This window comes from Papio anubis, chromosome 4 (genome assembly GCF_008728515.1).
Source record: "Papio anubis isolate 15944 chromosome 4, Panubis1.0, whole genome shotgun sequence".
In the NCBI taxonomy this organism is placed as follows: domain Eukaryota; kingdom Metazoa; phylum Chordata; class Mammalia; order Primates; family Cercopithecidae; genus Papio; species Papio anubis.
The window spans coordinates 177,507,075-177,534,801 of record NC_044979.1 but is presented as its reverse complement, the minus strand read 5'-3'; the positions used below and the strand labels follow the sequence as shown (position 1 = coordinate 177,534,801).

The following is a 27,727-nucleotide window of genomic DNA, read 5'->3' as shown; positions in this document are numbered from 1 at the left end:
AAACAGGCCTCGGAGCCCAGCCCCTGCTGCCGCCTGACCCCTGGGCAAGGCAGGCGCTTCTACAGGGGGTAATGGGCTGGTTGGAGACACGAAACCTGCATACACGAGGAGACAGCAGGTGGCACACAGCAATAGTGAAAACACAACAACCACAACATCTCTGGCCCCACACATATCAGGAAGCTCAGGAACCATCTTGAGCTCTTTACATGTATGATTTAAACTCATGGGCCCTGTCTCAGGCAGGGTTGTGATTATTTCTATTTATTATTTATTTATTTATTTATTTATTTATTTATTTACTTACTTACTTACTTACTTAGAGACAGAGTCTTACTTGTAGCCCAGATTGGAGTGCACTGGCATGATCTCGGCTCACTGCAACCTCCACCTCCCGGGTTCAAGCAACTCTCCTGCTCAGCCTCCCCAGTAGCTGGGATTACAGGCAGGTGCCACCACACCTGGCTAATTATTGGACTTCTAGTAGGGATAGGGTTTCGCCATGTTGGCCAGGCTGGTCTTGAACTCCTGACCTCAAGTGATCCGCCCTCCTCGGCCTCCCAAAGTGCTGGGATTACAGGCATGAGCCACCACTCCTGGCCGGTTATTTATATTTAATGGAGGCGGTATCTCAGGCACAGAGAGGTTAAGTGACTTGCCCAAGGTCACACAGCTGATGAGTGGCAACACTTGGGCCAGGCAGTACGGCTTCAGAGCTAGCTTCTTACTAGCCGGTTGGACAGCCCCTCAACAAGCTAAGAGGAGACAGGAATCACTCCTAGCCCGGGCTGTTAAGACTGAGACTGCAGACTACCTGTCTAGCAGCTCACTGGCCAGCAGCCCAGAACAACGGGAGGTGTGCACCATCTGATCTGGGCTCCCAGCCAGCTTAGTCTAAAGGCCAAGGAGTGCCCCAACCCTGGGTCTAACACCAAGACACCCAGGCACACGTGGGACACACAAAAGACACAGAAGAGCTACACAGATGCCGAAGGAAAATGCAGAGCCCTTTGTCTGAAAAGCGTTCAGCATTTCCAGAGGCAACGGCAGCACTTTAGACCAAGCTGAGCCCCTCTGAGCACCGGCCCCTGTCAGCAGCCGGCCCTAGAGTCAGACCAACCCCCAGGGAGGGCCGCCTTGGGGGCACGCAGTGCCCTGTCCACGCTGGGATTCCCGAGACTGAAGGTGGCCTGAGCTGGAGAAGACATCCTGGTTGGCAATCACTGCTGATGGGCCAGAAAGTGTGAGCTGTGTCATCAGCAGCGGTCAGCAAGGGTGTTTGTTTTTATCCCCAGGGGACAGTGGGTGACATCTGGAGACAGTTTTGCATGTCACCCTGGGGTGTGCTTCTGACTTGTGTGGAGAGGCCGGGGCGCTGCTAACCATGGGACCCCAGGGTGCTCTCCAGCCCCAGGCTACAGCTCCCATCTCCGCACTCCCAGGATGGTGCCGGCTTCCATGAAGCAGGAGCCAGAACTTGAGAAAGTTGGGAGTGAGGATGGTGAGGGAAGAGCTTGGGGCTTAGGCTGTCTTTGCTGGGACTCCAGACTCCTGCAAGCTTAGGGATCTGCGTTCTCCACCACAACAGGTGGGCCTACGAGGGTATACACATCACAACTCAGCCAACTACATGCTTCAGTTGTGTGCATGTTGTTGCATGTAAATCATACCTCTTTGAAGCTGATTTGTTTAAGAATTAGAATTTCGTTCACAGTCAGTCATTTGGGGCCACTTGTGGAACATCACCCTCCCCACCCCCAGGTCCCTTCCACAGCCCCACACCTGGGTCTGCCTGAGCAGCTGCTGAAAGGAGCGTGCAGGGAGCCCCTGTCTTTCTCACCTACCAAGGAATGCAGAAGGCGCATGTGGTTCAGGAGCCTGGGGTCCACTTGCTGGAGTTCCTTGAAGTCCATTTTCACCAGTATGGTGACGTTGTACCAGGAGCCCACAGGGCCCCTCTCTGGAGCTGCACAAGGGCAAACACTGATGATTACAGACCCAGGACAGGTTGAAGTCACAAGAGCCGCTGGGGTGGGAGAGGGGGCAGGAGAGGGAACCAGAGGCCATGAGAGGCCCTGCTCTGCATTTACCTCCCTGCAAAAAGACATCTACCACAGGAGACGGGGGGATGTCCCCACTGCTTGCCCCTTGCTCCTCTCCATCCTAATGTCCCTGAAGACCACTGATCCCTGCTCAGAGGTGAGCTGGGCCTGGGACCCACAGCAGCGGGCCTTGCCTTGAAGAGATCTGCTTAGGAGGTAAATAGAGCCTATCAGCCTCGTTATACTGTCATAGTATGTTGATATAGAAAATTACTTTATACTGTGTCATTATTTTATTGATACTACAAATATTGGATAGTATAATAATATGTAATATGAGATGTACTAAAGAATAGCATGTAATGTAATGATATAGTATTATCACATAATACTTGATATTATGTATACTATTGCTTTATTACTGCATACCATACTAATGCTATAATATATTTTAAATATATAAATATTTAAAATATATTTAAATATTTTAAATATTAAATAATATTAAATAATATGTGTATATAATATATATAATTAATATTAATTAATATTAAATAATATGTATAAATATTAAATTATGTGTGTGTGTATATATATATAATATATGTATATAGACTATCCCATTCTCCTGGATGCAGACCCTAATCGAAAGAAAACTTTCCAGACCAGCAGGCGCGCATCTGAGACGGCAGGACCTGCCTACGGCGCTGTGGCGCTCCTCGGGCCCCTGTGGCACTGCAGGCCCAGCCAGCTCCGCACCTGTGACAAATCTGCCTGGAGCTCCTGGCCTCTCCAGGCAAACTGGGAAATCCGGGTCTCTGCCCCACCAGACGTGTCTTCACATTTCAGGGCCCCTGAGAGCGCCATGAGCTTTTCCTCCCCGAGAGTTCAGGGGCCAGATTTTGACTAAGAAATTGTCTAAGAGCAGGTGCTGCCTGTGCACACAGTGGGGGCTCCTGGTGAAATCGGTCGCTGCTCCTAGAAACACACTCCTCCCCGCACCTTCACACAGATCAGCCTCACCGAGACCCGCCCTTGCTGCCTACCTGTGAGCACGGCCTGCAGCAGCCTACCTTGGGGTGCAGGGGCCATGCAGCAGCGCCCCCCTGACCAGGGGCAGCACTTCTCAAGTCCAGGACAGTCGGTGTCCAAGCTGCAGGGGGAGGTGGATGGTTCAGGTCCCTCTGCGGGGCAGACCCCGGGTCTTGATGTGAACTCCCTGGACTGATTCAGAGCTGGGAGAAAATGGTACAGTTAGTGATGCTGGCGATAAAAGACGAACCTGATTTGCTTCACAGGGGCCTCATGTCGGTGCTTCCTGGTGCTGAAGTCTGCCTGTGGGTCTGTGGCCTGTTCAGGGCCCATCCCCATGCCTGTGCAGACACCCACCCCATTGGAGGGCCGCTGGCTTTGGCTTTCATATCCTCTGCCCATCTGTCCTGCCAGGGCAGCTTCAGTTGAGGTCCTAGGTGTCTCTGTTTCCTCCAGGCCTCAGGAGTCCAGGTCCAAGAGGCTCCACTACCCCCTAGAGGGCTGCTTGCTGTTTCCAGTCCTGATAGCTCATTCATTCATTCATTCATTCATTCAATATTTGTTGAGCACCTACTATGTGCCAGGCACAATCCCAGGTGCCCAGGGCCCAGCCTTCAGGGAACTTATATTCCAGTGGGGGAACAACAGTGCAAGGCGATCTACAGACATTCAGACAGGGTGAGAGCCTTGGGGGATGAAGCAGTGTGGGGGATGGAGGTCTGGGAAGGCCGCTCTGGAGAGGGGCTCGTGCCTGGGCTGGGCAGAGGGGAGCTCGGAGCAGCCCTGCAGACATCAGCCCTGGCGCCCACGAGGTGAGATACAGGCCTGGTGTGGGGTGTGGTGGAGGCTGGTCCAGGTGACAGTGCAGACGACTGCAGCATGGGACCCTGGGGAGATCAGGTGGGGGCGTCCACAGGATGTGCTGACAGATGGGATGGAGTGTAAGAGAAGAATAAGCTTCAGGAAGGCTCCCAGGCTTTGGGGCTGGCATCCCTGGGGCTCCATTCCTGAGCTGGGGAAAGCTGTGGGAAGAACGGCCTGGGGTAGACCAGGTGTGGCAGCACAAATGTGAAGCTGGACACATTCACTGTTTGCCCACGTGGAGACGCACGGCAGAGTGGCACTGGAGGTGGCCACTGAGGCCAGCCCGCCAGCTGTTGGCTGCACAGCTCCCCAGCCCCTCACAGTGTGAGTGCAGCTCAGATGCAGCTCCAGACACAGAAACACGGCAAGCCTCTGCAGGAGGCAAAGATGAGGGGGGCAAGAGGCCAGCCCGGTGGGGTCCCCATGGGAGGTACACTGGTCCTGGGGACCAGACCTCAGTCAGGGCTGCAGAGGGAGGCCACGGTGGGCTTTCCAGAAAAGGGGCTTGTAGAGCTCTCAGAAAGCACTGCAGGAGTCTGAGAATCCACCCAAAGCGAAGCTTTCATGAGTCCGGGGGCTGACGCTCAGGGCTCCGAGAAACACAAGAGGAGGGCAAGGAGAAGAAACTGAACCCCAGGGGACAGGAGACAGTGGAGCCTGTGCCCAATGCCGCAGAGCCTGCAGTGTGCCTTTGCCAAGACAGCAGAGGTGGGCCCAGGGCAGGAGATGACCCCATCTCCCAGGACGGAAGGAAGCTGAGATGGGAGCTCCACGAGGCAGAGGGCAGCCATGAGGAGGACACACAGGGAGGAGGGACCCAGTTCAGGGCCCCAGAGAAGGCTTGCCCCGCTCTGTGGCCTCCATAGTCAGCCATCCTGATGGTGGGTGCCGTGCTCCCCCTGGAGTTTTACTCAGAGCTGTCCAGTTCATGCCCAGATGCATGGCAAGCTTTGTGTGTCTATGGCCCGGGGATGTTTAGAAGCACAGCCTGAGACCTCTCAGAGCCCAGAAGACTAGAGGAGGCCAGCTGGTAACTGGGTCCGAGACTCACCTCCGCGAGGGTGGGGAAAACTTGTGGGATTGGCCAAGTGGAAGGGCAGCCTCAACAGGCTGCAATCCCAGGGACCGGCCTCTTGGGTCCCCCAGGGTCTCTGCAGAGCACTCCGCAACCAAGAAAGAAGGTGGTGGCCCTGGTTTCTGTTGGGACCACATCACCAAGGACACTGCTCAGCTGGCCAGAGTAGGGGGAGCCAGAGTCGTGGAATATGCGGACAGACTGCATCCCCGCTCTTCTCACACAGCCCTGTCTGCCAGCGCCCGGCTTCGCTGTGGGCATTCCTCTCAGCCACACTCTCTTTCTTGCGTTGTCCCTGACTCAGTCTTCTTCTCCTCATCATCCAGACAGCTCTACCAATGGCCGTGCATGAAAAATGAACGTTGGGTGCAGCTCGAGGAGGGCAATGTCAGGAGCCTGGTGGAGGCTTGCTGAGCATCTGATGGTCTCTGCTTTGTCTCCCAGTGCAAAAAGCAAAGGCCTAAGGGTTAAGCAGATGTGTGGACTAAATGGAAGGTGGGCTCCTGGGACAGAAAAAGACATTCTGGGGAAAGCAGGGATATCCAAATAAAGTATGGAGTTTCTTGGCAATGCCCAGTGCCGGTTCCTTAGGACAAGTTGTCCCGAGAGCTGTAAGATGCTAACATTAGGGGAAGCTGGGTTGGGGGGTACAGGACCTTTCTGCATTATCTTTGCAGAAAGATAAAGACTTCCCTGCAAATCTAAAACTATTCTAAACTAAAAGGCTATTTAAATAGAAGTAATCCCCCCAAAATTGGCTTCCAAAAATAGTTGCCTAATCACCAGAGGCGTGTTTTTGAGTGAAAGGTTTGCATCTTAACTGGGCACTGCCGGGAAGCCCCTCCATGCCTTGGAGCCGGCCAGCTGACTGAGTGCCCTGAGAAAGCTGAACAAGTCCAACTTGGTAGAAAGTCAAAAATCTCCTTCTTCCCTAACTCAATGCGAACAATAAAAGAACTGCTCAGCTCCTGGCAACACTGTTAGTCATGGTCCAGTGAAGCAACAGGGGAGCTTTCTGTTGGAGCAGTAAAACCCAAGGCTCCCAGTGCTGAGGACTGGATGAGCTGGGGAGGAGTCGCTCCTGTCTCCCTCCTCCTTCCTCAGCGCCTCTTCGCCTGGTCAGCACAGGAGTTTCTCAGCAAAGGGCCCCTGGTCATCAGCCTGCGAGGACAAGAAGTTTTGGGGAGTCTCCTGGTCCCGTGGGGTCCTGGATTTGCCTAACAAGGCTGAGTTTGCCAGGAGGTTGATCCTGTGCAGAATTGGGGTGTCACTGGAGTTAGGGAGCATGGCTAAGATGCTGGGTTCCACTTCTCAGAATTCATCTTGAGCACATAATCCAACTCGTGCACAGCCGCGTTTGTACCGTATACTGTTCATCACAGCATTACGTATGCTAATGAGTAATTAGAAACAACTGAATGTTAAGTGGCAAGAACTTGCTCAGTGAATGCTGATGTGCGTATGAGGTAATGCCATGTGGCCGTAAAAGCATGCAGTGGAATCATGTTTATGGACATGAAAGCTGCTGTGGATACATTGCTGAGTGGTAAAATCATGCTACAAACGTCTTGGACACAGTGGCCATCCCCTTGTGAAATGTCTGCCCTGGATAAAGAACATGTGAAAGGGGCCGGGCGCGGTGGCTCAAGCCTGTAATCCCAGCACTTTGGGAGGCCGAGACGGGCGGATCACGAGGTCAGGAGATCGAGACCATCCTGGCTAACACGGTGAAACCCCGTCTCTACTAAAAAAAAAAAAAATACAAAAAACTAGCCGGGCGAGGCGGCGGGCGCCTGTAGTCCCAGCTACTCGGGAGGCTGAGGCAGGAGAATGGCGTGAACCCGGGAGGCGGAGCTTGCAGTGAGCTGAGATCCGGCCACTGCACTTCAGCCTGGGCACAGAGCGAGACTCCGTCTCAAAAAAAAAAAAAAAAAAGAACATGTGAAAGGTGGTTATTCGTGAGCAGCAGGCTTGGGATCGTTTCCTCCTCCTGTTTTCTGTGTTCCCATATTTTCCGCATGGCTCATGTATTCATTTCTGTAATTATATTTTTAAAAACTTAATGCACCAGGTGTCATTGCGTTCCAAATGCTGGAATGAAAAAGTTGAAAAAGTCACTGAAAATCATATCACGTGTGTGTTGATGCTTCCCTTCGCTTTTTTGCGTAAGTCATGATTGAGCGGGAGGAGAAAGGAGGAACCATGTCTAGCATTTTGCCACTGTCTGGGGGATAGGACTCCGAGGTGCAGACCCCCGGGCAGCTGAGGTGTGAGTCACCCACACTCAAGCGACCTGGAGGCCCTGCTGCAGAGGAAGGAGCATCTCCTGCCCTTCACACCTCCCAGTATTTCCAGGTTCCTCCAACATCTGCCAGGTCCAGCTTCAGGTCTGCCTCATTCTGTACAAATCAGAGTTGCAGTGCTCAACAGGTCACTTACTGAGACCATCTCACGTCCAGCTCCAAGGGGTCAACCTGCCGTGCGGCATCCCAGAAAAAGCGGCTTTGATCAAAAGAACTGTGCAAGCATGGAGAAGGTTGTGCTGACAAAATCCAGGGTGTAAATCTGCCCACCACAGGCACCTTCACACTACCAGTGTGATGTCTGTGACCTTGGGGCTGGGAAGAGATGGAGGCCCACGGGATACAGGCCCTCCAGCAGCAGGAGCTGCAGAAGCCTCGTGGGCTATGCCCTTCACCAGGCCCCGGCACAGGCAGGGACCTTTCTGAGAAAGAACTTTGTGTCCTCAGTGCCCTGAAACGTTCCTTCTCCCACAATCGCCACAGCCACAGCATTCAAATGCCACAAACTCCTCTACACTAAAGTGCAGCTTGATAAATCCCCAAAACTCTGCCTGGGGGTCAGAGAGCCCCAGGTCCATGTCCCAAGCCAGGCTTCCCAGAGCTGTGCCATGGTGGTGGAGGCGCAGGCCTCCCCTAGCCTGGATCTCCACCTGCAGAGCTAGGGATGCCTATTCCTTTGGCACCTGAGGGATTGGAGGGTCTTCTGCCCTGGCCTCTTAGAAAGAATGCACTCAGGCAATGCCTGTTCCCCTCCGTCTTCTCTTCCTTCTTCCTTCTAGGTCTGCCCCCTCTTCGCTGTGCCAGAGTGAGCTTTCTAGAACCTGAGGGGCCATGTACTGAGGGGCTCAGGGCCCGCCGAGTGAGTCCACTTCCCCTCATGCCCCACGTCCCTCCCTGTGGCCTCGCCCTCCACTCCCTGCAGCTCCCCATGGCAGCCCACTCTCACCCACGGGACTCCCTGACTGCAAAAGCATTGCCCGGGTGAGCCCCTAATTAAAGGTGCTAACACTCTAACAGTGCGGCTGATTCCCACAAGAGGCAGCTCCTGGAGGCTGTTCTGTGGAGGAGGATGAAGGGCAGGTGGTGGGGAGGGGCCTCCCTGTCTTCTGGGAGGGAATTAACTTGTTTGTTGCAGCAGGCCAGGGTCTCTTACAGAAGGTGATGGTGGGCATGGGTGGGGCTGGTGTGGCCCTGCAGAGCAGGGGGCAGGAAGGGGCTGCTGATCAGCCTCCCCCAGAGCCTCCTCCCCTCACTAGTCCTGACAATGCCAACAGGTAGGAAGAGGTGTGGCCTCCACAGGTAAGACAGGACAGGACAGAGCATGTCCTGGCTGCAAAGTCCACATGCTCTAAACCAAGGTGCCATGGCATCAGCACCTGTGTCCTAATGGCCCCCGCCATCCACTAGGAGTGGAGGCTGCTTGCAGGGCAAGGACAGCAGCAACTGTGGCTCAGCAGGCCCCTCTGTGTGTGTGGCCCTCGGAGAAAGGGAAAGTGGAAATGGGGTCAGGCAACAGGACAGGAAGGGTCTCCTTAGACCAGCACCTGAGCAGCATGGCCAAGGCATAGCCTTGTCCTGCCGGTGGCCCTCTAGGGAAGCAATGGGAGTACAGAAGGGCCATTGCTCTGGGGTCAGCTGGCCCCGCCGGGTTTCTATTGGTGATGGAGGTATTGGTCATGGTGGTATTGTTTTAACACTCCTGAAAGAGAAGCGTGCCTGTTAACAGCACACCCGAAACCATCGGGCCCTGTCTGTGCCTGGCCCTCTGAACGGGGCAGCAGAAATGCGGCAACTCTCCCTGTCATCTGTGAAATCGCACTGGGGGCTGAGGGAGGGCCCACTCAGGATGGCCCAGCATGCAGGTCTACGCAGACCCCAGATTCTGCAACCTGGGGCCCTCGGTTTCTGGAGGAGGCAGGCACCCTGGTTTGGGGAGTCCGCGTTCCGTTCTGCTGGTGTCCTGGTCTCAGGCCACAAGGATGGGTCCTGTAGGATCCCCCTTGGGGCACCCAGGAGCTGGTGGCTTCTGCACTCTGGAGGCCACAGCCCTTGTGTCTCAGTGACCCTGGCCAACACCAAGCTGGAGCCACACACCCCCATGTCCTTCCACAGTGGGGCTGTGAGGCAGGACCTTCTGACTATACAGAAACTCATTGCAGATCTGGTATTGACTCGATATTAGCAACCACTAAACACACACACACACCCCTCCCCTGAAAGAGATCACCTGCGTGTCAGTAGGCTGAGTCCTGAGTCCCCGCCCCCTCCCAACGGCTCAGACCCTGGCCTGGCCTAACCGCACTGGTCACCCTGGTAACTGACCCCAAGCATCCTACAGGACAGCAGCTTTCAAACTGCACTGAGAAGCGGGAGGACTTGGGGCCCTCTGAGAACAACAGAGGTTCTCAAAGTGGGGTTCCTGGGCCAGCAGCATCAGTGTCACCCAGGAAGTTGTCAGGAGGGCAAATTCTTGTACTTCACCCCCACCCACAGACTCAGAAACCTGAGAGTTGGGCCAGGGACAAGCCCTGCCGATGACCCTGCTGCCTGGTCAAGGCTGGGAACCGTGCTCCTGGAAGATCTAGCAAGTTCCGGGCCAGTGGGTGCCAACGGTGACTGTCCCATCAGGAGTCTCGACGGCAAGGGTGGCCCCGCCCCAGCCCGGCAGCCCTGGACTCACGCAAGACACAGTAGAGGCCGAGCTGCTCGTAACCCTCACAGCAGTCGGTCACATTCCTGGACTCAGGAACCTCCACTACCAGGTACTGGGTCCGGTAAACGGTCTTGGGGCACCGCCTCCAGGGGATCCAGCCACCGCAGGACGCATAGGTCGTGTAGGACGTCTGCACAGCCTCCACCTTCTGCACAGTGTGGGTCACACGGTAGCTGCACAGCCGGTAGCCCAACAGGGAGAGGCCTTTTTCTAAAAGAGGCAAGCAAGGAGGCGACTGAGAACACCAGGATCAGATCCATGCGAGCGGTTATCCGCAAGGTGTCCCTCTGCAACAGCAAGCGAGACCACACCTCCCGCACTCGGGCAGGCCTCTCGGAAGCTGCCCACCAGCCCTCTCCACCGGCCTTTGCCTGCTAGTGCACCAGGAAGGCTGTTGCATGAGTGAGCACAGAAGAATAAAGCATCGACAGAGCCTGGCCTGCTAAGAAAGCCGCCGTGACCAAGGGGGAGGTGCCACCTGGGCCCCACGCACGCTTCCTGAAGCACAGGGGTCTCACAGCCAATATACGAAGGAAAGAGCACAGCACTGGAATCAACGCTTAGAGATCATGTCCCTTTGTTCTGCTCCGTGTGGGCTCATTCCACAGGCCGTAAAATCTCATGCACGTCTATCTCTTCGTCCCCCTGAGCCTCAAGGTTGCCATATGGGAAGTGAACGAGCCGCAGTTCCCGTCACAGTGGAAACTGAAGGATACTGCGGCCAGGACATGACAAAGACGGCTTTCTTTTCAGTGAGCTGGAAGATAAGTAAGCAGGTACTTAAAACACGTGTGAGAAGTTTGTTGATGATAAAAGACCAGCTCAGGCCGGGCGTGGTGGCTCACGCCTATAATCCCAGCACTTTGGGAGGCTGAAGTGGGCGGGTCACCTGAGGTCAGGAGATCAAGACCATCCTGACTAACACGGTGAAACCCCGTCTGTACTGAAAATACAAAAAATTAGCCAGGCCTGGTGGTGGGCAGCTGTAGTCCCAGCTTCTTGGGAGGCTGAGGCAGGAATATGGCGTGAACCCGGGAGGTTAAGGTTGCAGTGAGCCGAGATTGTGTCACTGCACTCCACCCTGGGTGACAGAGGGAGACTCCCTGTCAAAAAAAAAAAAAAAAATTGGCCAGGTGTGGTGGGGCGCACCTGTAATCCCAGCTAGTTGGGAGGTTGAGGCAGAAGAATTGCTTGAACCCAGGAGGCGAAGGTTGCAATGAGCCTAGATCATGTCACTGCACTCCAGCCTGGGCGACAGAGCGAGACTCCGTCTCAAAAAAAGACCAGTTCAACTGTTCTGCCTTTACCATTGTGATCAGGAGGAGGCACAGTCACCCCCGCTGCAGGACAAGCATCAGATTTACCATATCGGGCCCTATGCATCTCTCACCAGAGCCTGGGTCCTGTACACAAGGCCCATCACCCCTCCATCAACGTGATTACTCTGTTCTCGAGACCCCTAGCCCCATGGCATTCACCAGGAGACTCTTTGTCATGGACATCCCCTGACGTGTGCCTGGGCTTCCCATCTCCCCGGGAGAACCCTATTGCCTAATTTGAATCGATTGTGTTCCTCTAAACATTCGTATGTTAAAGTCCTAAACCCCAGTAACTCAGAATGTGACCTTATCTGTAGTAATGTCTTCTGGAGGTTATCAAGTTAAAGTGGAGACATTAGGCTGGACCCTAATGCAATATGACTGGCCCTTATACTAAAGGGAAACATGGAGACAGACAGGCACACAGGGAGAAGAAGGTAGAGACTGGGATGGTGCTTCTACTGTCAAGGAACACCAAAGATTGCCCCAGAAGCTGGAGGCCCGGAGCAGAGACTCCTGCAGGGGCTCGGGAGGAGCCAGCCCTGCCCGCAATTTCATCTTAGGCTTCTGGCCTCCAGAACTGTGACTGAATCCATTTCCGCTGTTTAAGCCGCCCAGGCTGTTTCTTTGTTTCAGCAGTCCTAGCCAGTGAACACAGGGATGGTGAAGGGTCCCCTCCAGCTCCCCTGTGGCACCTAGCAAGGGACTCTGAGTATATGGACTCTCAGTGCCTAATGAACGGAGGATTTGACATACAGGGCTTGCATTTCAGACACTCAACCCCTGAGCTCTAAGCTTTACTAGACTGTACAGCCAAGAGGTGGGGGCTCAGTATTAGAGTTTATTTCCCTCAATGAGTAGCTGGATTGATTTCTGGGGAGGAACACAGAGATGGGAGCAGAAATGATCACAAAACCAATGCTGTCCTTATTCCCTCCACTGGGGCAGCATCTCTGAAGATTCCCTCCTTGAACCTCACAGCAACCTATAAGTGTGCAGAAAGCGGGACTCCAGGGGCTTGTTACTCACCCCAGGAAGAAACAGGGCAGAGCTGGCCCTCAAACCAGGTAAGGGAAGAGGCTGCAGCTTTGCTCTGGGCGGAACACAGGTGCTGGACCACACGCTTGCGCAGAGTGACCCCACTCCACAAGCAACAGGGACTGGAGCCGCAACCTCCTCTGGGGTCTGAACCCCAGATCACCCTGCGGGCTCAGCAGGGCCTCTAGGGATGGGGACCACCTGCTATTTGCCATCACCAGTGGGGTAGTTACCGTGAGCTCTGCAAAGGAATGGGAGGTCCTTGTCGTACGGAGTGGAACAGGACAAATCAGCTTCCCGGGCCAGGGCAGCTTGGCTGAGAGCCTAGGGGTGACTTGCATGAGGAACGGTGGAATGTGGCCAGAAGGAACGCGCTCACCTACTCAGTGACCACGCTGAGCAAGGCAAAGGCCAAGGACTTCCTGCACCAAGAATTTAGCAGGGTGGATCTAGCTTGTGTTTTCCATCGTAACCTGAGCAGAGACGCCAACCACATTAAGGACACTTGCAGCTCCTGGTCTCCAGAGAGCTGCCAGGGCCCCACCTGACCATTACATGACCCCAGCTGGTCTGCAGCAGAGCCCTCCTGCACACACACGCACACCCGCATGTGCGCGCGCGCACACACACACACACACACACTCGTCTCCTGTGGAACCCAGGAGATGTTTGTCCTGTTTTGTTTTTCACATTTTATCTGAGGCCATGTGCCATCCCAAGCCTGGCTTCTTGCCAGAGCCCAGAGAAGAAAGTGTTTAGCAGATTCTGCCATTCTGTAAAGCCCTGCAAGGGCCATCAGAGCAGGAGCGTGGGGTCTTGGATTCCGGTCTCAGACGTGGGAAAGCCTAATGCTCTGGGGCCAACAAGAGTCCTGGGGTCAGATGGACCTGCGCTCACACCCTGCTGCGTGATTGTACCTGTGTCATGCCCTCCCAGTGCCCCCCTCTTGTCATCTGTGAAATAACAGCCATGCCCTGAGGCAGCAGAAGGCTGAAGTGGGGCCATGCCCGTGAAGGCAGTGCTGGCACCCAGGGAAGATTCGGGGCGGGCACATGTGGGGTTGCTGAGGTTCTGCCTCGTGTCCTCATCTACAATGAGGGGTTCTGGAAACACCTCCTAAGACCTTCTCCAGTTTCCCAGGATTCCCACCCATTATGTATCTGAACTGTGGGGTCTACGCATTACCTGTTCCAACGGGAATATCCATTTCACAAATCACAAAGCAAAATCCTGCTTCTGGGTGAAAAACTTTCAGGTAGTACAAAGACATCGTGGATTTTAGAAACAATGGATTCCTTTAAATTTGTAACTGAATAAGACAGATTTTAAGAGGGAAACGATTTTAAAATTCTGCAGTCCCATTTCCCTGGATTCCGGGGTTTCAGAACCCCCACGTGTGTTTTAGCAGCTGCTCTGCTCTCGGCATGCCTGAAGACTCCAGACAGAGCCCTGGTGCAGCCGCTGGCTCCTGCGGTGACTCTGCCCTGTGAGCTGTGTGGCCTGGGCGAGTCCCTGATCCATTCTGGGTCTCCCTCTCTTTTTTGTTTTTGTATTGTGGCTTTTCTTTGTTTATCAGGGGGGTTTTGCTCTGCTGCCCAGGCTGGAGTGCAGTGGAGCAGTCTCAGCTTACTGCAGCCTCAACCTCCCAAGCTTAAGCGATCCTCCCATCCCGGCCTCCTGTGTAGCTGGGACCACAAGTGTGCACCACCATGCCTGGCTTTTTTTCTTTTTTTTTTGGTAGAGATGGGGTCTCATGATGTTGCCCAGACTAGGTCTCCTTTTTTTTTTTTTTTATCTCTAAGCGAGGACTTAAATGCACCAAGGTTCAGGAGACCTTTCTTCTGCCTTTGTAGGAGCTCACTGTTCTCAGTGGGATCTGAGGACCCCACAGCGTCTGCATCACCCACAGACATGCAGAGTTCCAGGCCTTGCACCCCAGACCTGCTGGCTAAGAATCTGCATTTTACCCCCACGAACGCCCCGGTGATTCAGCAACAGGTTCCCACTAGGGAGTCCTCTTCCCAAAACCCTACCCAGCACGCCTGCCCCACCTCCACAGCTGCTACCATGTGCGCTTACGGAAAAGCTCGTCCACCAAGGAACAGATGTCGCCTCTTCAAGCAGGGGCACCCTTACCCACCTAGGTCTCAGCAGGAGGCTGTCCTCATGAGATCCATGCCAGGGAGCCTCCCTCCTCAAGAACTGCCCATGCCAAGCCCAGATCCCTCACCTGTGAAGCCGCTGGCCTGGCTTGAGCCCACAGCACAGACCAGAGCCAGCAGGGCCAGCCCCGAGGTCCTGAGCATCATCCAGCAGGGGTGGCAGCGCAGGGCTCTGGGCCTCTACCAAGAAGCCTGGGTCTCTCCTACACCAGGGCACATAGGGGCCTGAGCCGCCTGGACCCGGAGAAAGGGCCTTTCTGTCTCCTGTGCTGCTGCAGGTGGCAATGGCTTCAGAGGCAGCACCGCTGGGAGCAGTCCCTTATGCCTGCACGTTAACACCCACCACTGCCGTGGCCGTTTCCCTGGGGGCTCCTGCGTGTCACAGGCTATTCTGCTCCAAGCAGATGGCATCTTTTAGGAAAAGTGAGTACCCAACAGCCCAGACCGCATCACTGGATCCCATCTCGTTGTTACGCAGAAAACACATTTGAGACCCAAATCTGAGTCTCTCCATCAACACAGGGTGTTCTCTTACCCTATCATTCTGAACTGGCAGGAGAAAACAGCGTCAAATCAAAGTGGTACATCACATTGAGAGAAGTGTCCTTCACACGGTTCCACAATGCAGTTCAAAAGTCACAAAAATGTCCAGGTGCTTTGACCCAGTCCTCTCCTCCTGGAGCTTGGGCTGAGAGCACGAAGCTGTGGTCACGGGGATGTGCATTACTTATTATGACTTCAAGTGGAAAATTACGTAATTGAACAGCCACAGGAGAACGGGAGTGTAATTATTACAGAGCATCTGGATGCAGCATTACACGGGTGTTGAAATGCTCACCATGAAGTTTTAGTAGCATAAAAAAATACTCAACAATGTGAAGCCAAAACAGCAACGCACGCAATTTCATCTCCATGAAAGTGACAACGCTGTACAGTTATATAAGCATGGAGAAAACTCCAGAAAGGGCCATGGGATGGGAAGAAAACATTTTGAGGAGTGATAAGAATACGGGTGATTGATGTTTTATTTCAGTAACCATCATGGTATATGTGACATAGATTTCTAAATTTCATGTTAAGTTCTTTCAAGCTCATGATGTTTTCATATCGCACTGCTGATTGCCTCTTATTGCTTGATGTTGACTGCTGAAGCTCAATTTTTTTTTTTTTTTTTTGAGATGGAGTCTGGCTCTGTCGCCCAGACTGGAGTGCAGTGGCGCGATCTCCGCTTACTGCAAGCTCCGCCGCCTCCTGGGTTAACGCCATTCTCCTGCCTCAGCTGCCCAGTTTTTAACACTGGATGAAGAAGATCTTGTGGATTTTACTGAGGAAACATTCTGATGAGTTAACAAAGATTCATCCTGGCTGTATGTTTCAGGAGCATAATTCCTTGGTGTTCTAGATACAAAACAATTCCTCCAGAAGGGAACTTCTCGCCTGACTCCCGCACCGACGACGCTACCTCTTTTATTCTCCGGAGATTAATCTCTGAGATGATGAACTGCTGCATTTGCTTGGCTAATGACTAAAAGTCAGATGCTATGACAAGAATACAAAAATGATCACACACGGAAATGATCACACAGCAAAGGGGCTGCGCACCACGGGTGTCCTTGGAACACAGCAGCTTTTATAGAAAACCAAAAGCTTCACACAGAATCGGCTCATTACAAAAAGTTTTCAGCTGGGCGCGGTGGCTCTCGCCTGTAATCCCAGCACTTTGGGAGGCCGAGGCGGGTGGATCACGAGGTCAGGAGATTGAGACCATCCTGGCTAACATGGTGAAACCCCGTCTCTACCTAAAATACAAAAAACTAGCTGGGCGTGGTGGCGGGCGCCTGTAGTCCCAGCTACTCAGGAAGCTGAGGCAGGAGAATGGCGTGAACCCGGGAGGCGGAGCTTGCAGTGAGCCCAGATGGCGCCACTGCACTCCAGCCTGGGCAACAGAGCGAGACTCCGTCTCAAAAAAAAAAAAAAAAAAGGTTTCATAGGAAAAGAATAACTGTTAAAGCTATTGTATAATACTCAAAAAAGTGAAATTTGATCAACGCTAAAAGAATAAATTAAAAGTATTACGATTTAAGTAAATCTGAACACTTTAAAATGCAAGATGAATGTGTATTATATTGTATATACCATCTCAATGTTTGCTACTATAATGTATGAATGTCTCTATAAAATATCAAGGTAAATCAGGGATAATGTTACAGGTTAAAACCCAATTTGTCTGGTGCACCATTGTCTCTCATCTTCACGATTACTCTATGAAATAGATCATTTGTCCCTATTAAATAGGTGAGAAAACAGGTTCAGAAAGGCCACACAGCCAGTAAACAAGAGATTAAACCCAGACTTGTCCAAGCCTCAAGCCGCAGTTCTTCACACTCCACTCCACTGCTGGTCTGTCATGATTTAACCACAGACCCCAAGACAGGGGAAAAAAGTCAAGACATTTTACCAGTTGAGGACTTCATCATAATTTACAATCGTCCATAAAATGTCATTGTAACATGCTGTCTCTTTATATTAAATGATTAAAGAAAAAAGTCTCAAAATTAACAGTCTGTTTCTAGCTTGGTCTCTCCTTCAACCTCCCTTTCATTGAGGCACAAAGAAAGATACCTCTGCCGTGTGTGTGTGTGTGTGTGTGTGTGTGTGTTTCTGTCTGTGTTTTGTCCACAGAAGGAATTTTTCTGCAGTTATCCTTTGTGCATGTTTTTCTGCATGATGGCCAGAGGGATATTGCACGTGTGCACTGTCCGTGTAAACACTCTGAGGAGAAAAATAACCCCACACTGTAACCCAACAGGGAGAGAATTCTCGAGCACTAGAGGTCTGACGCTGCCGGGGCCTGTCTTCCACAGTCCATCCAGCAGAGAGCCCCAAATTCGCTCAGGGCCTCTGTGCGGAAAGGCCAGCATCCCCCACACAGCATCCAAGGGCTGGAGAGCCAATGGAGGCCACTGATGTGCCGTGCTGGCTTTCAGGGCACACATGCCCAGGCACTCACACCCTCTCACACTGACATACATGCACTCACACTGGGCATAAACACAGACATATCCACACTCACATGTGCACTAACACATACAGACACACTCACACAAGTCCACACACATACTGACACACGTTCACACTTGCAAACACAAACTCATATGCCACATCACTCACTCATGCATGCTCATTCACACATGCCCACACTAACACATGTGCACATATTCACACCCATAAGCATATGGGCATTCACACACACACACATTCTCGCCCTCACACTCGCACACACTCACATTCACTCTTGAATCTGCACACCCACACACATGCTCATACTCACGATCACATTCACACTCATGTACTTGCACACACACAGCTGCCCACTCTTACATGCACAACGCAGGAACCAAGGAAGTGCTTCCCATCCCAGGATGCAGCCTCTGCCTGGGCATGTGCTACACCTCCTGTCCCGTCTTGAGCGCTGGCGCCTGGGCCGGCAGCTGCCCTGTTTTCTCCATCTCTAGAGGAAGCGATTTGAACTCAACGGCCTCCAGGGGGCCTTTCTCATCTCAGGTCAGACTTCTAGGACCCTATGTGTGCAAGCTCACAGAGGCTCAACAAGTCACGCTGCAAAATCACACATCTGTCATTACCCTACGGCCAAAATGTTCACAGCCTCCTCTTCGTATCCCCACGACAGGCAGCCATGGCAACGGCTGCCAGGCAGGTGCACGGCAAAAAGAGGCAGGGCGGGAGAAGCCCGCATCTCCAAGGGGTGGCCAGGTGGGTTTATTTTCAGGGAAAGCTGGTTGTGTTGGAGAATGCGAGGAAGAGCTAGGGAGGAGAGTCATGCAATCGAAAAATGTTTTGGACTTGGAGGAGACCTTGAGTCATCCACCCCACCATCCAGCCCATCCAGGTGGCTCTCCGACAGTGGCCGTGACGTAACACCCTCTTTCTCGGGGTGTGGCTGGGGACCACCTGCATGGGGAGGGGACCTATAGAAAATGCAGGCTCCCAGCCTCGCCCGTCGCTCACTCAGGCACTGGAGCATGGGCCCCTGGCATCCCAGTGACTCGGTACTCACACAACCTTGAGGACGGGACCCCGTCCTCCTGAACACCAGGCCATGAATCCATGGGATGGACCCTTCTGTGGACAGATGGCTCTGCCAGAAAATTCCTCCCGATGTGGAATCACGGTTGGCCTTCCCACTGGAACGACCACACCCGGGGAGCCTGGTCCACCCTCACACTGGACAGTGAGTGCCACTCCTCCATGTGGCAGCCTTCGGACCCTTCTGGAGAGTTCTCCGGGCCACCTCTGTTTTGCTCCCCTCCCCCATCTCTCTCTCCCTCACTCATACAGACACATGCCCTCTTGTCTTTGTTTCTGTTCGTTGCTGTTTCCGTTTGCCTTTGCAGAAGCTCAGCTTTCTTATCACAGCCCAAATGACTTTTCCTTTTTCACATTCTACTTCGGAGACTGTGGCCCTCCATGGGCAACAGTTGTGGGGTTGGATGGAAAGTGAGGGTGCGGCCTGGGGTCGGGACATTGTCTCCAGGCCCCTAGGAGCAGCGCGGGCATGCCGCTTTCTCGTGGTGAAGCCAGAGCAGAGCGGAAGGCGAAGAGACACAAGAAACTCCCAGAAGAGGTGCCCAGGCCCTCAGAGGTGCTTCTGTAACACAGCAAAGGTGTATCTAAGACCGGGGTGAAGTGGACACGCACATGCCACTGTGTTTTCAAACCCCGTGTGCCTCACAGCGGTACCTGGGGAAAGCCCTGGATTAGGAGCCAAATACCCTCGGTCCAGTCCTCATTCTGCCAACAGCTGGACAGGGTCCCCTGGGTGGCATTTATCCTCTCAGCGCCTCGGTTTCCTAAACGGGAAATTACCAAAAGGGAATAGTGATGCCTTCTAATTTAGTGGTGTTTTACTGCCTCCTGATTTTATGAAAACCAAATTAATTAATGTATGGGAATGCCTTCCAGAACTGGAGAGTATTTTAAGTATCCATCATTTATTGTCATTAAATGTAGGTAAGGCCATTACTGGGGAAATATAATTATAAATAAAATGTGCTGACCAGGCACAATGACTCACGCCTATAATCCCAGCACTTTGGGAGGCCAAGGCAGGTGGATCACGAGGTCAGGGGTTCAAGACCAGCCTGGCCAAGATGGTGAAACCCCATCTCTATTAAAATGCAAAAATTAGCCAGGCGTGATGGCACATGCCTGTAATCTCAGCTACTTGGGAGGCTGAGGCAGGGAATTGCTTAAACCCGGGAGGCGGAGGTTGCAGTGAGCCAAGATCGTGCCACTGAACTCCAGCCTGGAGGACACAGTGAGACTCCATCTAAAAAAAAAAAAAAAAAGAAAGAAAAAAGAAAAGAAAAGAAAAAAAAGTGTGCTCCCAATCCCGAAAACCTCTCCACAAAGGTGGAAGAGAAAAGTTTCGTTGTTGAATAGCCGTTAAGCCAGAAGGTGATATGCACCAGAAGCAACGGCGAAGAGATTGCAAAGAAAGGATCTCATCCTTTTAAAGACCCAAATAGATACAACTCACTGCATGAGTGTTTTCAACATAAACAATAACTAGTCCTTAAGGAAGAGGCCCTGACAGTGCCATTTGTCACACACCATTGACCCCAGAGCCACCTGGTCGTTGGGGTTACCATGTGTTTGTTAATTGCCTGTATCTAGAAGAAGAATAAACTCCTATCTTCATGGCAGGAGATAGTTTTGCAGCTTGGAGCAAGACGGACTAAGTTAGGCTCTTGGCCTCCCTCGGAAACCAGAAAGGCCAGGAGACAGTTTGGGAGACCGAGCTAGGCAGATCGCCTGAGGTCAGGAGTTCAAGACCAGCCTGGCCAACGTGGAGAAACCCTGCCTCTACTGAAAATACAAAAAAATTAGCCAGGCACAGTGGCACACACCTGTAATCCCAGCTACTCGGGAGGCTGAGGCAGGAGAATCGCTTGAATCCAGGAGGTGGAGGTTGTGGTGAACCGAGATTGCGCCACTGCACTCCAGCCTGGGTGACAGAGCGAGACTCCATCTCAAAAAGAAAAAAGAGTCATGCTCAGAGAAAAAGGAGAGAAAAATCTCTTCCCTTCTTCTCAATCAGGAGAATTAAGCTTCTATTTTTAATTTGTCTCTGTCCTTGAAGGGCATGAGGTGGTCTCAAGGACATAGGGCACTCACCAGACAAGGTTGGCCTCGGTACCTGCCAGGGCCTCTTCCAACTCTGAGATCATTAGCATCAAGGATAAGCTTTGGAGCTTATTGATAGCAGCTTAAGTACCACGATCAGGAACTCTGTCAGTGCTAACAAGTAACATCAGGACAAAGAAGTCACATTTCACGTAAAGGAGCGAATGCAAGTCAGAAACAAAAATCCACCCATGTCTTGGTCCTGGGACCTGGCTGCGGAGGGCAGTGTGGTCTGGAGAACAGAGTGCCAGCCAGGCCTGGTGTCCCGACTTCTAGACAGGACTCTGGCCTGTCTGTGAGAGTTGGTGCAGGCTGAGCACAGCGGCTCACGCCTGTAATCCCAACACTTTGGGAGGGGAGGCTGAGGTGGCCAGATCATGAGGTCAGGAGATCGAGGCCCTCCTGGCCAACATGGTGAAATCCCATCTCTACTAAAAATACAAAAATTAGCTAGGCATGGTGGTGCCTGCCTGTCATCCCAGCTACTCGGGAGGCTGAGGCAGGAGAATCACTTGAACCAGAGAGTTGGAGGTTGCAGTGAGCCAAGATCATGCCACTGTACTCTAGTCAGGGTGACAGAGCAAGACTTCATCTCAAAAAAAAAAAAAAAAGAGTTGATCCAGTCCTTGGCCACCTGGATTTCAGGGTCTTGATTCCAGATGGTGAAGATAACTAGCTCGATCCATATCTGCACCAGCATTTCATGACTGGATCATTTCTCAGGATGGGTCAGACCATGGTGCCTCTAGATCTTTCAGGGCCATTCTGCACCCACTAATGGATATCATCATACAGCTTTGAAATAATGAAGCAAGAGCAATAGAATCTGAACTGAAATGCAATAATTACATGAATGAGTTTACAGTGTGACATCTTAGAAAGCTTTCTGCTGGAGGATTCCAAATAAGTGACTCCAGACTCAGAGGGGACCATTCCTCGCCAGTCCTCATCGCAACAGGCAGCTGCTCCAGGATAGTCACTCCTGGAAAACACCAGTGTCCCAAGGTGCGGAGATTTTCCGCTGGGGCTGAGGTTGGGATAAAAGGACATCACGACAGTGAGTTGCCTCTACCTTGAATCAGCCTTTAATTTTTAAGAGGAAAAGAGAGGAAGGTGTACATTCCCCCAGCCCCAAGGATTTTCAAAAGTAAAAACAGAATACAATAGATTCAATAGCTCCAATAAATGATTTTTAAATTATCAGATATGCACTCTTTGTCAGGATTCTCCAGAGAAACAGAAAACTGATTATAAAAAAAACGAAAGAAAAGAGAAGAAAAGAAAGAAATTTGTGGGCTGGGGGTGTTGGCGCACACCTGTAATCCCAGCACTTTGGGAGGCCGAGGCAGGCAGATCACCTGAGGTCAGGAGTTAGAGATCAGTCTAACCAACATGGCAAAAACCCATCTCCACTAAAAATACAAAAATTAGCCAGGTGTAGGGTGGCGGGCGCTTGTAGTCCCAGCTGCTCAGGAGGTTTAGGCAGGGGAATCGCTTGAACCTGGAGGCACGGGTTGCAGTGAGCAGGGATTGCGCCTTTGCACTCCAGCCCAGGCAAAAAAGCGAAACTTTGTCTCAAAAGAAAAAGAAAAAAAATAAAAAAACAGAAAAGAAAGAAAGAAAATTGTGATTACAAGAAACTGGCTCACACAGTTATGGAGTTGACAAGTCCAACACCACCTGCAGGGTGAGTCAGCAAGCTGGGGCCCAGGAGAGCCCACGTGTAGTTCCTGTGCCGACGTAGGCAGACTCGAGACCCAGGGAGAGGCAACGTTTCAGTTCAAGTCCAAAGGCAGCAAAAAGCTGATGCTCCAGTTTGAAGGCCATCCAGCAGGAGGGGTACTCTCCTCCTCGGGGGCAGGGGCAGCAGCCCTTTTGCTCTTTTCAGACCTTCGGCTGATTGCACGAGGCCCACATTCTGCTTGACTTAGTCTATTGATTCAAATATTAATCCAATCAGATCAGAGGAGGGACCTGCAGAGGCATGGCCGGCAGAGAAACTGTTGGGCTGGACTGTCAACTGAGAACACCAGGGATCTGATTCACCAGCAGCCTTGGGGACATTCACCTTGGGCTCCACAAACTGCCAGAAACCCCCCAAGCCCAAAGACATCCATAAAATGGCTAGGTTATTTCAGGTTGACGCATGTCCTATTGTACAAGTCAGCCCACACATCCCACGGGCATTGAGCGTCTCTTGTTGTTCACCCCAGATAAACTCTGCTGAAACTGGGGGGCCGCAGGGTGTGGAGAAGAGGGAAGAAGGGCAGAGGGCAGAAGTGGGTGGTTTGCTGTGCTCCACCCATGGGAGGCTGGTGCACACGGCTGCTTCCGAAAGGGCTTCCTGCTTTAATTGCAGTGCTGAGACACAGGTGGCTCTCACACCCTCTAATTCAGGCAAAGCTACCACCAGGAACAAGGGGAGCCAGGGGACAAGCAAGTGGCCAGTTGGGAGCACTGTTCATGATGGCTCCCAGCATGCACCAGCCCCAGAGTCTTAGAGGGAGGGGATTCCTCCAGGGGGACTGAGGCCAGAGGTTTCCACTACTCCTACCCTAACGATCAGGTGAGCAGCCTCCCTGGGTTCCTGGGTCTAAGGCATCGCTCAGGAGGAAGGACCTTCACCACATTTGCCAGGAAAGTCTTCTGATACCGAGGATGGGCTGCTCACCTGCTGGGAAGCTCTCTAAAAAATCCCAATGCCTGGCCTCCAGCCCCAGGAAAGCAGCTTAGAATCTCTTTGGGGGACACCTGGGGTGACTCCAAGGGGCAGCAAGGTTGACAACCTCAATCCAGTCTAAACACAGGGCAGCTTACCAATGAGGAAGTGAAAGCAAAGGGCCCTTGGCCAAGGTCACCCTGTGCAGTGGGCTGAATGGCACAAGATCACCCTTTCGGTGGGCTGATGACGCAGTGCTTTGTGGGACTGCAGTGCCGAGATGCGCCCTGTGCAGTGGGCACAGATAAGCGCAAGTGCATGGCAAGTGCCTGTGCAGTGAGCAGACCTTTTCAAAGATCACCCTAAGTGGGCTGAGAATGACAGTGCCTCATGCAGAGTGTTTGGGCTGGCAGATGCCTATTAAGTTTAGCTAGAATGGCACCGGGGTGTCCTGTGCAGTGGGCTGAATGGCACACGGTCATCCTGTGCAGTGGGCTGAATGGCGACCCCAGCCCCCCACAAAGGCCGTGGTCTAACCCAGTGCAGGAAGTGGCTTGGAAATAGGGTCTTTTTGCAGATGTAATTTAGATGAGATCATCCTGGATTTAAAGTGAACCTAAATCCAGTGACTGGCATCCTTACAAGAGGAAGGAGAGGGAGATTTGAGGTGCATGGAGGGAAGCCCTGAGAAGCCATGGAGATTGGAGTGATCCATCGACAACGAGCCCGGGATGCCAGGAAGAGCTCACCCCAGAGCCTGGGAGAGGCAGGGGATGGTTTCTCCCTCGCAGCCTCCAGAGGAAACCAGCACTGCCAGCCCCTTGATTTCAGACCTGCAGCCTCCGAGCTGCGAGAGAGTGCAGGTCTGTTGTTCAGCCTCCCAGCCTGTGGTTCTTTTTTGTACAGCACCCCTAGGACATTGGTTAGGGGTGCAGCCTCGTCACTGTCGTGGGACCCCTCCATCGCCTCTTACCACCCACTTTTGCCCTTTGCCTATCTCCCCTCTTCTCCACCCCTGTGAGTCCCGCCCCAGTTCCAGCAGAGTTTATTTGGGGTGAACAACAAGAGACGCTCAGTGCACGTGGGGTGTGTGGGCTGACTTTTACACTAGGATGTGTGTCAATCTGAAATAACCTGGCCATTCCCTCGACGCCTCTGGGCTTGGGGGCATTTCTGACAGGTTGTGGAGCCCAAGGTGAATGTCCCCAAGGCTGTTGGCGAACTGATTCAGATCCCTGGTAGTTGCGACTGACAATTCAGCCCCTCCCTGGTTTCTCTGCCAGCTGAGCCTCCATAGGCCCCTCCCTTAGATCTAACGCATCTGTAATGCTTTCATCTCACTGAGAACCCTCCGCCTCTGGCAGGTTAGAGTAGTGCTCAGGGTTGGATGTATTATCTCACCACATCTGCTTCAGTTTACCCTGCAGAGATGGCTTGGTGTTGGCGCTGGTGCTGGATGGGCACAGCCCTAACTAACTTGCTTCTTTGCAAAGCTTCCCCCACTTTCATTTGGAAACGTTCTCATATTCTCTGCTTCTTGTGACCTCAACAGTGGGTGATGTTGAGAACGTGTCATTTTTGTCCCAAGGACTTTCTCCCTGTTGGACGATCCCAGGGCTTGGCACAGCGGTCTTAGCAGGGCGGAGAGGGAAAAGGCCAGGAGCCCAGGACGGGGTGCAGTCCAGGGTCCCAACCCAGATTCTCTGCCTGCCACGAGTTCATGTGGGGAAGGCCGATTCATCCTGAGGAAACCACAGCTCAAGTGCTCACCATGATGCTAATGACAGAGGCCGTCAGTCCCCACTGTCCCGCTGCTGGTCTTGCTGATTTTCTGATACAGAGATGACCTTAGATCCTCTTGGGTGGAGAGGAAAGCTCCCAAGATCAAAGTCAGGGCCGGCCACTGGGTGCCAGTGTGTAGTATTTTGCCCTGGAGACAAGTGGAAGGAAATGAGGGTGCGAGAAGTCGCTGCCTTGCCTGCCGCTGAGAGAGCCCAGAGGCCACATCGCCCCCACAGGGCAGTGTTCAAGACCCCGCTTCCTGCAGGGCAGGTGCTGGGGCTTGCTGGGGACATGTGTGGGATCTGAGCACAGAGACAGCCTCCAGCCTGTAACCCGTCGCCGCTTCCTCCTTCCAAACAACAACAAAAAAAACACGCCTCGCAGAGGCGGGCCGAGCCCTGTGGGGTTTCAGCTTCTGAAGCAGTTCAGGCGAAAGGCAGAAAACAGGAAGTGAGACTTGGGTGATGGGAGGAAGGTGTGGGCAAGCGGGAGGGATGCTGATACAGAAAATTCACATTTAAGAAGAACCCAACGTACAAGAAAGGAGAGGGAAACAGAGAGAAAAGATACCAGCATGAGCTCGCCGTGGATGTGCTGGGCTTCTCTTCGGCTGCCTGTCTGAGAGCCAGCCCCTGCCCTGCCCCACTCCATCCACACACATTCACCACCCTGCCCGCTGCAGGCCACCCCTACCCCACTCCATCCACACACATTCACCACCTTGCCTGCTGCAGGCCACCCCAGGGCCTCAGTGGGACCCACTCATGGCCTCCAAAAGCCTTCAAGTCTCTTGTGGGCTAAATTGTGTCCCCCAGAAAGATACGTTGAAGTCCTACCCCTCTGAACTGGTGAATGTGATTGTATTTGGGAACAGGGTTTTTGCAGGTGTAGTTAAGTTGAGGTCAAACTGGAGTAGGGTGGGCCCTAAATCTAATATGTTGTTATAAAAAGAGAGACATTTGGATGCAGATGAATGGAGGAGGGAGTACCATGAGACAACAGAGGTGGAGGGGCAGCAAGGCAGCTGCAGCCAGGGCACACCAGGGACCACCAGCCCCTGCCCGCACCAGCACAGGCCAGAAGGGCTCTGCGCAGACACCTGGATCTAGACCTTCCAGCCTCCAGAGCTATGAGGGAATCAGCATCGGTTGTTTAAGCTCCGAGTTGGCACTGCTTTGTTCCCAGCCCAAGCCGACTCACACAGAGTCTAATGGGGAAGAGGTTAAACAGGTTAAACATAATCCTCCCACCTCAGTCTCCCAAAGTGCTGGGATTACAGGTACGAACCACCATGTGCAACCCTCACTCCTTTTTTGCTTGTTTGGTAATTGGCTGATTTTGTTTGTTTGTGTTTGTTTTTGTTTTGTTTTGTTTTGTTTTGTTTTGTTTTTTTGAGACAGGGTCCTCTCTGTCACCAAGGCTGGAGTGCATGACAGTATCTAGACTCACGGCAGCCTCCACCTCCTGGGCACCGATCCTCCCACCTCAGCCTCCTGAGTAGCTGGGACTACAGGTGTGCACCTGTAGGTTAAACATAATCCCATGCCCAATTATGCCTAGACAACAGGGTCCGTGGTACCAACACTGAAGCCTGAAGGGAGAAGGGTCAGTTGTACCCTCCAGAGAGGCTGGGGCCGGGAGCTGGCCTCACCCAGGAACCCATGCAGAGGGCAGGGACCCCGGAGCACAGGACACAAGACGCATTTCTACCACCCCATCACTCCACCCTTCCAGCCACACACCAGGCCCCGGCCTGCCCGGCACCGAGGACAATGTAGGTGCTGAGAGGTCTGCCTCTCTAGAAGTGGGCATCAAGGCAGGGCATCAGTGAAAGTGGCCCCAGTCACCATCAGTTCCCCCTGAGCAGGGTGCAACCCCTCACAGGGGTCTGGTGACCAAGGCCTCCAGATCACTCGGGGCAGAATCAGAAGAGGCCGATTCAATTTCAGCAGGAATTTAGGTCAGATAATGAGGGCTGTTAAGCCCCAGCCTGTCTTGTCTGAGGCGCTGTGATGAGAAATGCTGGCATTGGGTGAATCTGCCAGGCAGGCAGCCCTCCCCTACCCACTCTGTCTGTCCCCAACGGGGCCTTCCAGCCTCCGTACCTGAGTGAGCAAGAGAGGCTCCTTCCCGAGTGGGCGGCGTCAGTGGAGGGTAGATAAGAATCTCAGCTCTGAGGCACAAGGACGCAGTGACTGAGGAATAGAGACACCAGACGCCGCTGACCGCTGAGGAAGAGGAGGAGGAAGAGGGCTGCCGTGGCCTTTGGGTCCTTGCAGAGCCAGGTCTAAACCCAGATCCATTGACGTTTGTTTTCTAGGTGGCCTTTGGAAGACACTTGGCCTGGTATCGAATCGGCAAATGGAAGAATAGTACATGCCTAAAGGTGGCAACTGAGCCAGCTTGCACAGAGACCCCAGGATGCAATCAGCGTTTCAGAGAGGCTGGCTTCCTTGCTTCCTGTTTAGGAAGAGCAAGTGCAAGAGTGACCCTGAAATCAACCTTCCCTGCTGAAAAGGGCTGCGTCATGT

At 52.9% G+C, this 27,727-nt stretch overlaps 1 protein-coding gene across 1 annotated transcript in view; it reads right to left on the bottom strand.

Annotated features, from left to right (window-relative positions):
* The window catches only part of UMODL1 (uromodulin like 1), a 62,939-nt gene extending 47,260 nt beyond the window's left edge, over positions 1-15,679 (bottom strand). Inside the window, exons 1-4 of the mRNA XM_021935485.2 lie at positions 14,617-15,679; positions 9,997-10,239; positions 3,116-3,277; positions 1,845-1,966 (exon numbers count right to left, since the gene is read on the bottom strand). Of these exons, the coding sequence (XP_021791177.2) occupies positions 1,845-1,966; positions 3,116-3,277; positions 9,997-10,239; positions 14,617-14,695 (606 nt within the window). The 5' untranslated portion in view covers positions 14,696-15,679. The remainder of the gene's footprint in view (positions 1-1,844; positions 1,967-3,115; positions 3,278-9,996; positions 10,240-14,616) is intronic.
* Between the last annotated feature and the right edge of the window lie 12,048 nt (positions 15,680-27,727).